Source organism: Armigeres subalbatus, chromosome 2, assembly GCF_024139115.2.
Source record: "Armigeres subalbatus isolate Guangzhou_Male chromosome 2, GZ_Asu_2, whole genome shotgun sequence".
Classification (NCBI taxonomy): domain Eukaryota; kingdom Metazoa; phylum Arthropoda; class Insecta; order Diptera; family Culicidae; genus Armigeres; species Armigeres subalbatus.
Genome location: NC_085140.1, coordinates 396696547 through 396716057, shown reverse-complemented (window position 1 = coordinate 396716057; position 19511 = coordinate 396696547). Strand labels below are relative to the sequence as shown.

General features: G+C 39.0%; 1 protein-coding gene across 5 annotated transcripts in view; it reads left to right on the top strand.

The window, feature by feature from the left end:
• The window catches only part of LOC134213244 (chaoptin), an 87221-nt gene extending 77622 nt beyond the window's left edge, over nucleotides 1-9599 (top strand). For all 5 annotated transcript variants that reach the window (XM_062692040.1, XM_062692043.1, XM_062692041.1 and 2 more), the window contains 3 exons: nucleotides 6937-8548; nucleotides 8775-8997; nucleotides 9059-9599. In XM_062692040.1, coding sequence (XP_062548024.1) covers nucleotides 6937-8548; nucleotides 8775-8997; nucleotides 9059-9482 — 2259 coding nt within the window. In that variant the 3' untranslated portion in view covers nucleotides 9483-9599. The remainder of the gene's footprint in view (nucleotides 1-6936; nucleotides 8549-8774; nucleotides 8998-9058) is intronic.
• The last annotated feature ends 9912 nt before the right edge of the window (nucleotides 9600-19511 follow it).

The window sequence follows — 19511 nt, the reverse complement described above, 5'->3', positions numbered from 1 at the left end:
AAGCTCCATGTTGTTTGTGGTGAAGTGAATACTGCGAGTTTCGTGTTTGTTCAAATTCTTCAATGACATTCAGCAGTTCTTTATTGGCTCCCACGACATTTTTACCACGCTGCATATGGTAACGATACGACCCTTCTATTCATCATGTTGCGCAGAGCCATGATTCTTGAGTAAGTTATGAGTGCTATATTGTCAAGTGTATGGTAGGTACGGCAGGCACTCGGCGGTCAACGGTCACCATCATTGGTCCGAAATAATCCACCCCCCTGTGGCTGAAAGGCCGACTGTAAGCTACGAGGCGTGACGGTGGCAAGTCACCCATTAGCGGTGGTTGCACACGAGCTCTTTCGTTCTTACAAACTTGGCAGTTTGACTGGATCGATTTGTAAAATCACTATGATACTATGGTTCTGATGGACATCTAGCACAACGAGCATTTTGATTAGATTTTTGTTCAGTTTTTAGTGTCTTTTCTTGACTTGAGACGGCCTCACTGTTGAGGTCAAAATAAGCATCTGTAAAAGTTACAATCATGTGGTAGGATTAAATGGGATCGTACGAACTAGTCTTATGATAAGGGAAACGACTATCATGATGACGCTATGATGTTCCCTAGAAAGAATGATTGGATTGGCGGTGTCTCTGTCAATGTATTGGCAAGCACTGGTGCTCCCGTGTGTCGTGTCCCAGATGAGGTTTCTAGACTCGTCCGTTCGTCGCAACAATACTCAGCAAACTGTTTCTCACTTCGTTTTTTTGACACGATCATTCCAAAATGTTTTCGTGTTAGATTGAATCAATATGTCTTAAAACCAAGGGAGCTCGCTACACATTAAACATAAATACACAACAAAAGAGTATACTATAATAAGAAATTTACTGATTGCTAATATCACAATGCAGTAAAGTCAGGCTATAAACATCCCTATCTAACTCCCTTAGCCTAAAAATAGCCACCATGTCCCATGTCAGTTGCATGAGATGTCAACAATCGTCAACAACACCAATGATTGTAGCTTGATAATTAAAAATATCCACATCAATAAAAGAGCAGGATTTATTTTTAAATTCTGCTCAAGCTTTTCACGGTGAAATAAAAGACAAATTGTTGTTCCCCATGTAAGTAAAATCAAAATTGATCATGTAGATAAGTTTTGAATCAATTAAACTCATTAGTCATATTTAATGAATATTCCCAATTAAAGTTGCATATTGAAGAAAGCTGAATTTGGATGTTTTATGATGTTAAGCTTTTTTAGATTTGACGTACGTTGCTCGGCGTTGGTGTTGGTGTTGGCTACGCTAAACATGAGCTCTTAGCATAGGCCTGAGTAAAGTGGACCACTTTTTCGATATTTTATAGACCTGATCTTATCTACTACATTCTTCTCCTCCTATACTCTCCGATGTGTAATAGACGTAAAATGGCTTTATAGCTATATATTGTAAGTCCTTGAATCATTTTCTTTTTTTTTTGTAAAATAAATAACAATTTTAAACTATACATACAATCCAACTTCAATCTATTCCTCTTTTTTCAATTCTTTTTTAATTCAAGAGATATGTTATGCAATGCCAATCCAAATGCATTTTTTTCCAAAACTATTCCAAATCCAAACCCCATCCAAATCCAATCAAAATCCAAAATAAATTCTATCCAGAGTCAATCCTAATCGTATCCCAATCCAATTAAATCAAAATCCAAGCCGAAAACAAATTCAACCCAATACAAATCCAATCCAGATCCAATTCAAATCCAATTTAAAACAAAACAAATCCAATCAAAATCCAATGCAAATCCAATACAAATCAAATTAAATCCAATCCAAATCCAATCCAAATCCAATCCAAATCCAATCCAAATCCAATCCAAATCCAATCCAAATCCAATCCAAATCCAATCCAAATCCAATCCAAATCCAATCCAAATCCAATCCAAATCCAAACCAATCCAAACCAACCAAACCAATCCAAACCAATCCAACCAATCCAAACCAATCCAAACCAACCAAACCAACCAAACCAAACCAAACCAACCAAACCAATCCAAACCAACCAAACCAATCCAAACCAATCCAAACCAATCCAAACCAACCCAAACCAATCCAAACCAACCAAACCAATCCAAACCAATCCAAACCAACCAAACCAATCCAAACCAATCCAAACCAATCCAAACCAACCCAAACCAACCAAACCAATCCAAACCAACCAAACCAACCCAACCAACCAAACCAATCCAAACCAACCAAACCAACCAAACCAACCAAACCAACCAAACCAACCAAACCAATCCAAACCAACCAAACCAATCCAAACCAATCCAACCAACCAAACCAACCAATCCAAACCAACCAAACCAATCCAAACCAATCCAAACCAATCCAAACCAATCCAACCAATCCAATCCAAACCAACCAAACCAACCAAACCAATCCAAACCAACCAAACCAATCCAAACCAATCCAACCAATCCAAACCAATCCAAACCAACCAAACCAACCAAACCAACCAAACCAATCCAAACCAATCCAAACCAACCAAACCAATCCAAACCAACCAAACCAACCAAACCAACCAAACCAACCAAACCAACCAAACCAATCCAAACCAATCCAAACCAACCAAACCAATCCAAACCAACCAAACCAATCCAAACCAACCAAACCAATCCAAACCAACCAAACCAACCAAACCAACCAAACCAACCAAACCAACCAAACCAACCAAACCAATCCAAACCAACCAAACCAACCAAACCAACCAAACCAATCCAACCAACCAAACCAATCCCAAACCAACCAAACCAATCCAAACCAACCAAACCAATCCAAACCAATCCAAACCAATCCAAACCAATCCAAACCAACCAAACCAATCCAAACCAACCAAACCAATCCAAACCAATCCAAACAAACCAATCCAAACCAATCCAAACCAATCCAAACCAACCAAACCAACCAAACCAATCCAAACCAATCCAACCAACCAAACCAATCCAAACCAACCAAACCAATCCAAACCAACCAAACCAACCAAACCAAACCAAACCAAACCAAACCAATCCAAACCAAACCAATCCAAACCAACCAAACCAACCAACCAACCAACCAAACCAACCAAACCAACCAAACCAATCCAAACCAATCCAAACCAACCAAACCAATCCAAACCAAACCAAACCAACCAATCCAAACCAACCAAATCCAAATCCAAACCAACCAAACCAATCCAAACCAATCCAAACCAATCCAAACCAACCAAACCAACCAAACCAACCAAACCAACCAAACCAACCAAACCAATCCAAACCAATCCAAACCAACCAAACCAACCAAACCAACCAAACCAACCAAACCAATCCAAACCAACCAAACCAACCAAACCAACCCAAACCAACCAAACCAATCCAAACCAATCCAAACCAAACCAAACCAAACCAACCAACCAATCCAAACCAACCAAACCAACCAAACCAACCAAACCAATCCAAACCAACCAAACCAACCAAACCAATCCAAACCAACCAAACCAAACCAAACCAACCAAACCAACCAAACCAATCCAAACCAACCAAACCAACCAAACCAACCAAACCAACCAAACCAACCAAACCAACCAAACCAACCAAACCAACCAAACCAACCAAACCAACCAAACCAACCAAACCAATCCAAACCAACCAAACCAACCAAACCAATCCAAACCAATCCAACCAATCCAAACCAATCCAAACCAATCCAAACCAATCCAAACCAACCAATCCACCAACCAATCCAACCAATCAAACCAAACCAATCCAAACCAATCCAAACCAACCAAACCAATCCAAACCAATCCAAACCAATCCAAACCAATCCAAACCAACCAAACCAATCCAAACCAATCCAAACCAATCCAAACCAACCAAACCAATCCCAAACCAATCCAAACCAATCCAAACCAATCCAAACCAATCCAAACCAACCAAACCAATCCAAACCAATCCAAACCAATCCAAACCAATCCAAACCAACCAAACCAACCAAACCAATCCAAACCAATCCAAACCAATCCAAACCAATCCAAACCAATCCAAACCAACCAAACCAATCCAAACCAATCCAAACCAACCAAACCAACCAAACCAACCAAACCAACCAAACCAACCAAACCAATCCAAACCAACCAAACCAACCAAACCAATCCAAACCAATCCAAACCAATCCAAACCAATCCAAACCAATCCAAACCAATCCAAACCAACCAAACCAATCCAAACCAATCCAAACCAATCCAAACCAATCCAAACCAACCAAACCAACCAAACCAATCCAAACCAACCAAACCAATCCAAACCAATCCAAACCAATCCAAACCAACCAAACCAATCTAAACCAACCAAACCAACCAACCAACCAAACCAACCAACCAATCCAAACCAATCCAAACCAATCCAAACCAATCCAAACCAATCCAAACCAATCCAAATCCAATCCAAACCATCCAAACCAATCCAAATCCAATCCAAATCCAATCCAAATCCAATCCAAATCCAATCCAAATCCAATCCAAATCCAATCCAAATCCAATCCAAATCCAATCCAAATCCAATCCAAATCCAATCCAAACCCAATCTAAGTCCAATCCTAATACAATCCTAATACAATCCAAATCCAATTCCATCAAATTTAACATAAACCTTATTACCATCGAATCCAAATCCGAAGCCATTTCAATCCAACACTATCCAAATTTTATCCAATAGAGATCCAAATCCAATCCAAATTCAATCCGAATCCATTCCAATCTCCAAATGCCAATTCTTATTGCGATTCCCATATTCATTCTTCAAATTTAAAAATAAATCAATTTCAATCTCATGTTACCTTCGAGTTTGCTTCCAGTTTTCCAAACGGTTATAGGGGAACAGACGGCTTTGGCAGTCTTGTTCTATTATTGGCAGGGGGGTTTTTGTCGACCGAATTTTATGAAATTTGGCCACAATATTCTTTGATATGCTTTTCAATACTGGCTGTGCATGTGCTAAGACAAACAAGACAAGATACTTTTTGCCCACATAATTATTGATTTACCATCGATCTGCCTCAGGACGTCTAACATAGTCTAACATTGTCGTATCGGCATGAACGTCTGAACTCCTTCGCCTTCTGCTCGTCGATGGATATTATTTTCTTGAGAAGTTCGAAGAAATCGCTTTGTGCAAATCCTAATTTGATTTGATTTCCCATTCACAAATTTGACCGCTGTGATGCTCAGTATGACCGACGTCGAATCAAAAGTTCAGATTTTACTTAACCTGATCCGTTACATTGATTTCAGAATCAAAAAGGTGTAATGGGCGAATACGACGACTACGTTTTTCCGTGAGAAGTACAATAGATGTTTTATCCGGATTATCTGAAAGGCCATATTGGCGACACCAACTTTTTGCATCAGGTCGAATAAAGCAGTAATACACAAACCGACTATCAATATTAGATAGTCATCGGCAAATGCATAGGTAGGAAAACCGCCATTATTAAGTAATCTCAATAGCGTATCTGCAACGAGGTTCCACAAAGCAAATACTCCCCCTTGGGGGCGTCCGCAGATACTTAATTTCCTAATCGCTGCTTGACGTAATGTCGAGTAGAAATGTCGATTTTTAAGCATCTGATGAATCCATTTAATTATTATATTAGGCAGTCCATGACGACGTGCGGCTTCCAATATTGCATCAAAAGTCACGTTGTCAAAAGCACCATCAATATCTAAGATGTTCGCCAAATAGTCATCATAAATGATGGTCGATAATACGTTCTAAGCATTTCAGAAGAAATGGTGTCAGACTGATGGGTCTAAAACTCTTTGCTTCTCCATACGAAGCACGTCCTCCTTTTGGGACTTTGGAACATTAGGGGCCCCATACACGCTCCGACATGTTGTACAACTTTGACTCCACCTCCACGAAATTTGGTTCGGTCGGAGTGAAGTCGGACCGTCTGTGGGCAAGTTGTACGACTGTTGGATAATATCCCACCTGGATATGGAAATTTATCCAGTAGCAAAACTGCATACTAAAAGTTTTTTTTGTAGAGGTGAGCCAGCCAAGGGCTGAAAGCCTCTTAAATAAATACAATAATAATAATTTCAAAACATGTTTGATATGTTCGAAACCCCTCTGAAGAAGAACGGGATAGATGCCATCTTCCTCTGGAGATTTGTAAGGAGCAAAACTGTTAAGATCCCATTGAATCGATTCAGTTGTTATGATTCTACGAGCCTGAGCCCAAGACCCATAACTACATGAAAAGACATCCGGTCAGGTAAACAAACTTTAAAACTGCATCTACTTGGTATTCATTGTCTACGAAAATACTTTCGATTGCTTAGTCACAATTACTTGTTATGGGCATCCTAAGATGCAAGAAAGTTACGTTTTCAGTGATGAAAATGCTTCCCCTATATACCTACAAATTAAGCGTTACGTAGGTTATGTTTAATGAATAATTTTTCCAATCATGAATCAACATTTCCTTTCCTATCCCTAGTTACGGTAAAGATGGGCGTGGCCGGGAGTAGTAATCCTCATGCTTATGCCATTTTTATCTTAGATTGGAATCAAGGGTAACTCCCCACCTTGATTTCCGATAGCAATCTGGATAAGGATTCCATAAGAAACATGAGTATCACTAGTGTCCAATCTACGAAGTATACCGTAACAACGCCAACGCTAACGCTACGTAGGTTATGTTTAATGAAAGAGCATTATTTTTAATAATTTGGTTTTAATGATACATAGTATCCAGTATGTTAAAGTAAACTAAAAATTAAATTCTTCCTTCCAAACCAAATTCAAAATAAAATTCTTCATAATTGTTCCAAAGTATTTGATTAAAGACACAAACTTTTTTAACTGCAAAATATAAGTATAAACATATCTTTATATTACAGATTGTCAACCTGGCTGAGAACGAGATTGTAGAAATACAGAAAGATTCCTTCAAGGATCTTTATCTAACACACATAAATATATCACACAACCGATTGGAATCCATAGAATCGAAATCCTTTATTAACTGTGCGAACATGACTGTGCTAGATTTCTCCCACAATTTGATAAAATCCATTCCTCGTAATGCTTTCGACGAAACAACATACGCTTCTGAATGGATTCTGACACACAATCTTCTTACGAACATGTCACAGATTCCACTTTCTAACATGACAGGCCTACGAGTTTTGAACGCTTCATACAATAACATCATAGATATTCCAAAGAATACTTTTCCCAAACTCTACGAACTTCATACAATCGATGTTGCGCACAACAACATCTCCCACATTTACAATGCTGTTTTCCAAAACCTATTTTCTTTGCGAATACTGAACCTTAGTAACAATGCGTTGGAGAAGATAGGCCCCTCCACTTTCGGAACCCTGCATACAATGCTTGAGATGGACTTGAGCAACAACTACCTCAAAGACATTACCCGTGGAGCCCTTGCCAAAATTAGCGGACTACGAGTCCTCACCATGGCCCACAACAAACTGGAAAAAATCTTCCAAATTCCGATCTCACTAAACCACCTCAATCTAGCATATAATGAAATAAGTGAAATTCCGGACAAAACGTGGCCCACCATGAACTCACTGCTCTCGATCGATCTCAGTTACAACAAACTTCAAAACAACCTGCAGCGCGGAAGCTTCTCCGGTCTGCTCACACTCCAGCACCTGAACCTTGAGGCCAACGAAATATCCGAAATTCCTCGCGATAGTCTTGCCGACGTTGGAACCTTGCAGTATCTCTATATGAGAGACAATAACGTCACAACTCTCCCGAAAGCGGCCTTCGGCAACCTTCCAATTCTGTTCGAAGTACAGATTATGAACAACGGATTAAACCATGTTAGTGAACGAGCTTTTGATGGCCTCTTGCAACTATTGAATTTAAACATGTCGAACAACTTGTTGAGATCGATTCCCAATGATGCTTTCCATGGGTTGGTTTCCCTACGGAAGTTGGACGTCTCCTACAATCTGCTGAGCACTTTGGATAACAAAACCAATGGATTACTGGACGACTGTTTAAGTTTAGAAGACGTAAATCTAAGCCACAACCGTTTCAGTTTCATAACTAAAAAGACATTCCCCTCCAACCCGTACATTCCCTATCGACTGAAGAAGATCAATCTGAGTTACAACACAATGTCGATCGTGACGAACGACTTGAAGGTGGGCACCAAAACGGTGACGGATCTGGATTTGTCGCACAATAACATCAAGGACATCCGTCAGGGAGTGCTCGGAAACTTGACATCATTGCGCTCGCTGGACATGTCCCACAACGAGCTTGTTAAGCTCGAGAGCAACATTTTCAACATGCCGGAAAACTTCTCCGCACTGAGTGTGCACAACAATAAGATAAGGAATGTCAGCTACGATAGCTTACTGAAGCTAAAGCATTTGACGATGTTGGATTTGCGCGGCAATGAAATACGGGCTTTTCAGTCTGAAGTGGTGGACAAAATAAAGACGTCTAATTTGAAGGTGCTGTTCGAAGGTTAGTTTGAATTTATTATCATATTTACAGATCAAAACAAAACTGTTCGAAAAGGTTTAATTTAAGGTCTATTAACGGTACATGCATATTGCCTGGCCTGACAAAAGAATGTGACTGTGTTTCGGTATAGGACTTCTTTATAAAAAAAGGAACATAAATACTAACTTCTTCTTAAAATATGGCTATACATATTTGATTAATATTAATCTACTTTCATCTATTTCAGGTAATCCTCTACAATGCGATTGCTATACTCGTCCTATGTTCAACTACTTACGATCATTGCCATCAGTCCCAGAAGAGTATCAGAATATCCGCTGTGCTGAGCCAGCCACCGTTTCCGGTACATCGTTATCCAACGTCAGTGATGAACTCCTCGTTTGTGTCCCTGCGTCCGATAAGGAAATATATAAGTCACTGCCCGATCTACGATTCCGCGAAGTCTCTTAGTAAGATTCAACTCATATTCTGAAAAGTTCTCCAGACGTAATTTTAATCTGATCGTTTTAGCTTCCGTGGTCAACTGATTGTTCATTGGTATGTAGCCACCACGAAGGACATTGGTGACTTCTACGTTTACATTCGAGACCAACAGAACAATATCATATTCGAGCGGGTAGTGTCCTACAGTAGTCGTCTGACGGCGATAAAGGGCGTTGACATCAAGTCGCCGAGTTCGTCCCTTTTGGAGCTATGTGTGTTGGCCAAGAGCAGTAGCGAAGAGATCAACTTCCTTGACACACAGTGCGTACCATTACCGGAGGATCTCGATGCCGTGAAGCAGAAGTACAACGAACAATACAACTATAAACTGCCACTAAGTTTGACGGGGGAGCGAAGTGGACGCTCCAGTAGCTGTGATAATGCTGTAAATAGATTAGTGATATTAGTAAGTCTGATACTCGTCGGATCAACGTTCAGATGGGTACGATGAAAGAATCGTGGGGTAAAAGTAGAAAATACAATAAAACTAAATTGTTAATATATGTAATAATTATCTGTAAGGAATTTCTGTAGAAAATACAAAAATCATATTTATTAGAAAATCTAATTGAGTCTCTTTAATTTTGGAAGATTTTTCTCGTATGGTCGAGGTTCTGCCAAACCACACCAAGCGGTTTTAAACTGTCTTGTGATCTATTCACCTAAAAAGAGTCTGTACAAGAGTCTGTATTTTCATACCCATTTAGGTATGCGCTTATTTGATAAAGAAAATACTCGATTACTGAGTCGACAAATGTTCGATACGGTTTGTTGATACCGTTTTGACTCAAATCCCGAACAGACTCATATTCCAAACACTCGTTACATGGAAATTGATCTGAAACAGTTCGTTATTACTACATACACAACAGAAATTTTATCAACAGGATTATAGATCAAGGACATCATAATAGTCCAACAATGAGACAACGTTGAAATTTTGCATTTAAGTGCATTTAATGTGGTGTTCGGAATTTGTACCATTTTTTTCATAACTTTTAAACGCAATGAAGGATCGTTATAAAATTCAATAGTGATCAACAAGGCTTTGAATGAAACTTGTTGCGAGAAAATCGGTTAAGGATTACTATACGAAAAGTTGTTTAATGTTTTTTATAGCTTTTGTGCAAACACATACACAGACAGACATGTGGACAGCTCGTCGAGCTGAGACGATTGGTATATAATACTATGGGTCTCAGAGGCTTCTATAAAAAGTTCCTTTTCGGAGTGAAATGATAGCCTTTCGGTACAACTTAGTTGTACGAGAAAGGCAAAAATCATAAAATATTTTGCTAAGAAAATTATTTTAAGCTTTTTAGTGGAATGTCTTCACTTGTCATAAAACGAGTTTGTACTTTCCCATTTAATTCAACCACTTGATTGTACCTTGACAGATACGTATTTCGACCTCAACAGTATGGTAGTCTTCAGTGTCTCGTACTTGACTCGTCTTAGTTTCGACAAGTCGAGTCAAGTACGAGACAATGAAGACGACCTTACTGTTGAGGTCGAAATAATTATCTGTCAAGGTACAATCAAGTGGTGGAATTAAATGGGAAGGTACAAACTCGTCTTATGACAAGCATAAAATATTGATAGTTACAATCAATAAAATGTGTTTCAAGCACATATATGAAAGCTACCCGATGGGAACAACAGATCTAATAATATATTTTAATTAATCAAATAAAGACCTCAGAAGTGAAAAATGTGCATAAGTGTTCGTAATATGAATCAAAACGGTTATTAGAACCGCTGCACGTTATTCTGTGTGTACACTTGGGTGATCTCTTTATTGGCACTTTATGCGGATTAGCAGAACCCCAACCATATAGTGGCAAAGGATAAAAACAAAACTAGCGAGCTCCAGCGACAAAAAAAAAACAAAATTTTACTGAGCATTGTTGCGATGAACAGGATGGCTGAATATCTAACAAGGGTTACGATGTCCTTAAGTCAGTGATTAAACATTTTATGGTCGCTCAAAATTAGGTTGTGATAGCCTTTTATCTATCTAGTTTCAAAATGGTTGCTTCAAATTTTAAATTAAAAAAATGTTCTTGAGGCCGTCGTGTTGCACTTTTAGCAACCATTGTTACCATTAAACTATCTGTTGAACCATATTGCTATCTGTTGATTTTTATTTTTACCAAAAGAAAAATTTTAGTAGGAATTGATAAAAATATCTCCTTCCAATACAAATGCCCCATTTAAAAATACAATTTTTTGTTACTTTTTCTCAATGCAATAAAGGTATATTTGTGCAAGACTTCATGCAGTAACACTGATTCCTTTGTTATTGAAGCAAATGAATTTCATATGCCTTGGGGTAGTCTCTAGTTTGATTACAATCCGACGTGTTTTCCCTTTGGTTGATATTCAATAACGGTCGAGGGAGGGTGTGAACGGGACGTTCTGATTATGGTGAGAAAAGACGACTGTTATCCCTTCTTGGCATATGCCGAGAACGATGCGCCAGTATTTGCTTCGTGCACCACGTACAATAAAGAGCACCCACGCTTTCTGGTTTTACTTTCTCTTAGACAATTTTATTTATTCTTGGTCTTGATTAAATTCACTCGAGTACAATTTTATTATCTGCGAAATTGCAATGTACAAGTGGTAATTCCATTTTGTGAGTGAATTCGGGGATAGAAGATAATATTTCATTAGAAGAAATGTGGCTACGAATGAATGAATTGCGGGCTTTATTGTTGTGTGATTAGTGACGAAAGGCATTTGATCCCATTGTGCTGCGGAGTGTGGGTTCGATTCCCATCTCAGTTGCAAAACTTTTAATAAGGAAAAAATGTTCGGCAGAGCCAATGGACGTTGCATGCTGGTCCCTTGTCTAGTATGGTGCTTCTTTCAAAGAGCTCAAATGCCCAATAAAAACATTAAAACGTGTAGTGTCTTTTATTTCAACAACTGCATATTTAACGAAAAAAAATCAATAAAATGCAAAAATAATATTTTGTTTAAAACTGAATTTCGCGTTTAATTTCTAAAGATACTTTCAACATAAATTTTGGATTCGTAGGTATATGACTCATATACATTCTACATGGTGTACAAAAAGTTCGAATACAGATGTCTGATCATTGCGTAGGTATGCGCCATGAACATATCCTGTATTCACTGACAGAGCCAGAGTTTGGTAATGGCGACACCAGCCATTTTGGTCATGTGTTGTATTTGTAGTTTTCAACCTCGACCTCGTTTGTTGTTAAATTAGAAAAATTCTGAGATTATTCACAAAGGTCACAAAGTAGGAAAGGGTTTTTACTTTTAATGGCGTTGAAGTTACTTGCATGTTTACAAGTAATTACGATAATCTAAACTATTACGATTCTGAATGTCCCCATGAGTGTTTTTCAGCCAAAAATTGGTCTCCCAGGGGAAACGATTGGTAGGCATATTAAAAACTGTTCAGCAGAATATAAGCAAAAAAGCATATGGAGGCGCATGGTACATTTGTGCGATAATTTATATTGTGACTAAACTTGTGACTTTATATGATAATTTCATTACATCCGTTTAATTAAATAAATGGACAAGTGTGCAAGCAACTTGTATTAAGGGAAACTTGAAATTTAGCTGTCACAATCGTCTCCTTTTTAAACAGGATCTTTTTTCTGTTGGATTAGAGATCGTGATAATAATTTTTTTTTTTTTCATTTAATAATTTCAAATAATAAGTTCGAATAACAAAAATTATCTATTGCGGATTTGAATTTCTGGTAAACATATATATAATAGAACTGTATGTTACATGCGCCAACTAGAATGTATCAAATCATCGCATAAACTTTGAGCATTTTGTTTCAGAATTTTTCGCCATATTTGCCCTTCAAGCCTTTAGTCTAGGGTTACCAAATGTATATTCGCGTTTTATTAAAATAATCAAAAGCATTTTAATTAAAGCAGGAATTGACGGTTTATATACATACTGCCGTTATACGCATAATTGTCCCATGTACATAGGAAATCCCAGCAAACATGGGACAAATATGCATATATGACAACAACACTATCGATTGTAGAAAATATGTTTCTCGTACAATTGTTGCTCATATAGACTATAAGATAACTCATAAAATGGATTTCGGAAAGATAAAAAAATAAAACAGATGAAATAGAACTATTATAGTTTATTGAGGAAAATTTAGTAATTTATAACATTTTCTGCAATTTTTATTGTTCGGTATAATTGAAATTTTTTATCACTCTAACAGCTATGAAAGAAAATTAAATTTGATTAGAAAATTATATAGAGCTTTTTAGTGGAACGTCTTCAATTGTCCTAAGACGAGATAATACTATCTTATTTAATTTAAACTTTACAGATACCTACGTAGTCGAGTCAAGCACGAGACACTGAAGACGGTCTTACTGTTGAGGTCAAAATCAGTCCTGCCGTCCTGCTTGGTCACGATTAGTCGACAACTAAGAAGCTTTTACCAAATGCAAAAAAATATTTTCATCTATCTGAGCGATATGTGTGAACGTGTAAATCAAAAATAGTTTGCCGTACGGCCGAACACTTCTACAGTGTCTTTCAAAGCTCCAGCAGTTACTATCAACTCCCCCAAAACCAGCATTGTTTGCTCCCGCAGGTACGGACTCGCACTGCTTTCGCCCACATGGGTCTCAGTTCTGCACTGATAGTTACTATCAACTCCCCCAAAACCAGCAATTGTGCTTTCGCAGGTGCAGATTCGCTATACCAGCACCCAGATTGGACCTAGCTTCGCTTTGGAAGTGTCAAATTGTTTCCCCAAAATCAAAAAATCACTTGAAAAAATAATTTATTTTGGGATGCTTGGATCATTCGAAATACGTAGCTGTAACCTGAGTTGCGTGCTCTTGCCTACGCAATGCGGTCGGGTCTGAGCTTGACGACCAACTGGCAAATAGCTTACACAACTTCAGCACAGATGCCGATGAAAATGTGTATAGCCGCCAGACATTCTGAATACTCATGCTCTATGTGAAAGTGTACTATACACATGTGGAAGTGTTGGCTTGAGAAATGGATTGCGAGTGATTTGACTATGCGTCCAATTTGGGAATCTTGAGCTCATTCAGGAGCCGCTAGGTTGCGAAGGCCGACGGAGGTCCTTAGTAGCTTAGTTGGTTAAAGCACCAGTCTAGCGTACTTGTAGGGTGATGGGTTCGAGTCCCATCGAAGGGAAAGTGGTTACCTCCAATACATTTTCCAAATCAATATCTTCCACATAATGTACACATTCACATATGAGTTTTCACAACATTGTAAAAAAATGGTTTTATTAAGTTATGTAGTCTGTACAAGTCCCTAGAGCCGTTGCGTATTATATGCAGTTCAGTTTGATTCAATACGACTGTTCTAGGCTCTCCAAATTTCAGGGGCGTCGCGTGGGATAAGTGGGAACCTGTTCAAAAATGTTCAATAATCAAATAACATTCTTATTAACCCTTCAGCACGTGCGCGGTCATTGAAAAAGTGAGGTTATGCAGATAATTACAGCTATATTTGAGCTACATATTAAACAAGATACAATTTTATTGCAGATTATTAGTAAAACAATGTTCCACATCCAGAGACATCCTCGAAATGTATGAACTTCAACAAACAATATTGAAATAGAAGAGCAGTGGTAGTGACAACTCGGCCACGTAATATGCTGAAGACAATTTAATTAACTACGTTCAAATAACTATGGTGAACCAAGCTGCTCTCCACGAACTAAGTCAAATATGTACTGTTGTTACTACTGACATCCGTATCATGTGTAGTTTTGTATTCCGCGCATTCCATATTAGTTGAAGCGACAGAAGCATATGTCTTTTGCTCGTTCAAATTTGAAGTTGAACTAGTTGGAACAAAATGTGAGAAGGCGTCGGTATTATGCTCGCAGTGTGTTGCAGCGGTTCGTTCCCAAACAGACGAACAGAGAGAAAATTTTACTCAAAATTCTCTCTCATATTTGCTTCTTCGTTCACGTCGTAAACTTGAACGAACTGCGACGCCGTTTCGTTGCAAGGTTTGTTGCATTGCTTCGTGTTCTACATGTAGACGGGCAGAGACAAAAAAGCACGTGTTTTGATGCAAGAGTCTATTTTTGTGAATTGGAATGATACAAACAACCAAACGTCTGAACACAAAAAGGAAAGCTACATATTTGCCTATGTTTCAAATGTGTGGACTGGTTCAGAGACTAAATTGAACGTAGCTATTGCAATAGCTCTATTTTCTGCCAACCAGTGCAACTATATTTTTGAACACAAGATCAAAATATAATCTTCATTAGTTTGCCTACCTGTGCAATGAACAGGTTGAACAGGCCGACCAGACGCCACTGCCAAATTTTCCTGGAATTCATATCGATTAGTCTATCAGGTAAACTACGCCTGGTATCCAATCGTAATAAACCCAGCTAAAGTTTGATGTTGAAGTTCTAGGTTCTCTAAATTGTTGAACTCCCAGATCAATTAATCTACCAGGTCAACTCTGCTTGGTATAAAACCAAAATCAACCCAGAGTTTAAATACCTCTCCTGGTAGTTGGTCAACCCCAGGAGCTTTGTTGTTTTCAGCCGGCCAATATCATCCTGGATTTCATGGAGATTCGTATGTCCTGCGCGCATGCTCCCAGGTTCACCACCATGCCACCATCCTTGTCTGCCATATCGCCATTTGGTGCTCTTCGTAGTGGTGTGGCCACCTTTGAATCATCTCACGCTCGTTCGTAAGAAAGTTCACGTTTATGTCCTTTCACATATCGTGCTGTGGCACGTGGCCCTTACATGAACGATTCAACTTCTCATAGAGCTTTCGTGTGTTATAAGCGCGGTACAGTTGCTCCATCTCTTCACGGTCTCGATCTTCCTGCTGGCGAAAAACCGAGTTTTGTCGGTTCCGCGCCCGGTTGTATCGTGTCTCGTTCTTCCTCGTGCGGTGGCAATCTTGCCCATACTCTCCTCTCCTCAACTAACTGCTCACATTCGCCGGCATACTAGTTGTTTCTTTGAATGGGGGGCACCGTGCCTAGTGTAGCGGTTATGGTGATTCCTGTGTGCCATAAATTTATAGTTATTTGAATTCTCGTTTGGCAGTGTGTAATATGCAATGCATAATATCCATTGCCGATATCTATTGTCAGATTCTCTGTATGTGATACAATGTGCGGCTTTTGTGATGTTTTCCAAATGGCTATTGCACAAATTTTCATTATAAAACCAAAATGTTACTGTGGCTATGACACGTTTGCAAAGTTTTTCCCCTGATTAATTACGGACGACACTGATTTGTCCCAGACCATTACATAACGTATTCGGCTGGTCTTTTTTTTTCGATCCACGAGCCCATACACTTCCAATGGCGGATCGAATATCTTTCCAGCCATCTTCAAGAGAAGCAGCGCCTAGCTGCTATTCCGTTGGGAGTGCCACTTTCAACCGCTGCGGTTAGTCTTTGGGCTAGTCTTCCGTCTTTTAGCCGCCCATTGTTTAGCCGCGGCGAACGACTATGACGCGTGTTATACACCGTCGAGAGTTTTGAGCGCATGCATACTGCAACGAGGTAGTGGTCGGATTCAATATTCGCCCTGTGGTCGGACGTTCGTGATGTCGGAGAAAAAATTACCGTCGTTTGATTTTCCTTTTCTTGGTTAGGTGATTTCTATGAGGCCTTGTGGATATTCTTGTGGGGGAATAAAGTGCTTCGGACTACCATTCCACGGTATAATTTGATGCATCGTTGGCCGTTGTCGTTCGATGACGTTTTTGACGTCCCGCACTGTGCATCCATCGTATGTCTACTCCAGCTATGCAAATAACGCTTCTTTCTCGTCGTCGTGTCTCCCTTCGTGTGGGCAGTGCACGTTGATGATGTTTGTTGCGCATAATCATGCGCGTCAATTTGGACATAAATTTGATGATACATTATTTTGTAATTTGGTATATTTTTAAACCGTCTGAGACGTGTTTATTACTTTCCATTTAATTCCACTACGTTTTGTTATCTTTAATGCAAAGATAACAAAACGTAGTGGAATTAAAAGGAAAATACTAAACTTGTCTTAGACGGTTTAATATGAATACATTCATATATTTTAAAGCTTTGTAGCTAACCCTCAGGCCAATAAGTGTCTCATTGTGTCTGCTGAAAGAATCAGGTCTATCGGCACCTTCCGCAATCGCAACAATGATGTAGTGGAAGAAAGGGCCTTTTACCCTCAGCTTGCAATTCCTTGTGTCAATCACGCTTTCATGCATTTTGTCCAGCACTATGAAGCTGGTTCTCAGGTAGTACCACAGCTCTATGCCTGCTTTTCCACATTTTCTGTTCTGTCCTGCAGATTACATCGAAGTTGCGAGGATGTAATGCATCTTAGATTATCCTGTCGCAACCTGCGAAACCTAGCGTCTTGCAGTTCCATGTTCCAAGTTTCCAATCGTGATCCTTTATTCGTCGCCTTGGTCGTTTCCGATTGTATCGAGTCGTATTTTTTATGCCGTTCGTAATGATTGCTTTTTAAAGGTGGCTAATTGGGCATGCGTAAACGTCTCGCCGGAGGGCCATCGTGTCATGTCTGTTTAACGTCCCACCTAACACCAGGGCTTGAGCTTGTGTGCTTTGAGCAGCACACGGTCGCTTTGGCGGAGCCTGCTAGCGGATGCATGTAGCTTTATATAGAAGTTTAACAGAGCCCACTGTACAACCCTACCAACTCCTTGGCAGGCTCAACAACTCGCAGTTGTCCTGGGGAGAGGTCGTCAAGCCCTTGGACATAGTCCCTGCTGGCCACACTTGAAGAACCATGAAAACGTGATTAAAATAATCAATTCTTGTGAAAATAGGTTTTGAATTGAACAATTTATTAGCTACTAAAGTCTTTATTTTTTTTGTGACGCGCTCATTATCGAGAGCACAGAAGTATTTTACTTAAACAAAAGAATGGTTTGGTTGTTTATACAAGAATATGGTGGGTCGAAACCCTTCTCTCTGAACGGCCTTCCATACAAATGATACACACATTTTTGCACAACTTGAGAACTTATTAAGCAAATGACACCAAATTTGATATGTGGAAAAAAGGAAGTTTTGACGTTTTCTCGGCTTCTAAAGAGTCAAATGAAAGGTAAACGTCCATACTTAAATTGTGAAAAAAAAGTTTATATTTATTAATTAATTTTGGACGTTCGACGGGTAAGCTAGGCTAGATGTACTAGTCGTGACTATAGCAACAGTTGTCGCACTAGTGGATTATATACCAAGTGGCACATCACATCACCACAAAACGTTTTCTGATCAGTGAACCATATTCATATGACACAATAACCCTTAATCTCCTCCAAATCAAACAAACCATAATTGTAAAAAAATGATTTTGCCTAATTTTTAGCGTCTTTTGCACCAGTTGTCGCACTAGTGGTCCTATTATGGCCAATCCCATACATAAGAAAACAATGGGATAGGAACCAAAATGATGAATAGTGCCTTAACTGGTACATGGGTTCCTATTATGGATGGACCACCCATATGTCTTTTATATATTTTTGAAAATAGTTGTTCTTAACTATGGCGACAATTGCCAACTATATTCACCCTAGTAGAATATAAATTTGATCACTCGTGTTAAGTAAGACACTCAATCCTCATATACGAGTTTTTATGACTTATAAATATACTAGCCAAAGGGGTGTTCATCCACATAATACAGGCACAGGATATTCTAAGTTTTCGGTATCTCCCTCACCAGCGTGAAAAGTTGCTCAAATAAATTTCCAATATCCTAAAGAAATATTGGTTCTGCACATGACAAATGGCCGATTTTTTTCGGACTTGTACAGTTTACTCTTCTTCTTCTTCTTCTACTTCAATATCTTTACATTCCATATGGAACTTCTACTGCATTTCGACTTCTACTATATATCGAGTATTCTACTACCATTTGCACAGATATTAAGGTTCTCCCAAACACACGTGATACGACAATTGCGACGCGATTCTATCGCTTGGCGACTGCGATTCTGTCGCCGTTGATGTGGAAGCGTAAATGGAACATTGCAATATTGCATGCAGCGACCCAACGATAGAATCGCGGCGACTAGTTCTAGCCGTCGCGGCGATGAAATCACTTAGGTCTGGGGGAGCCTTTTATTAAAAGATTTTCTATGAATGTCACTGCATGGATATGTATCATGTGTTGTGTGACAAGCACAATGGATACATCGATGCCTTAGGAAGTCGAGATTGTTTCTCATCCGAAAACATCCTACACCGGACCAAAAATCTAACTCACTATCTCCGAATTGGCAATCCTATCAAATAATTAGTTATTCTTGAAACATTAAGAATATTTCGTACCCACTGTTGACTTCATAATCTCCATATTTTTTGCTTGTTCAACGAGTCACTTCTATTGATATTTTTGTGCTTTTATATTGAAAACACTGTTTACTCGTCACTGATATCCGTCGGTCTTGCTATT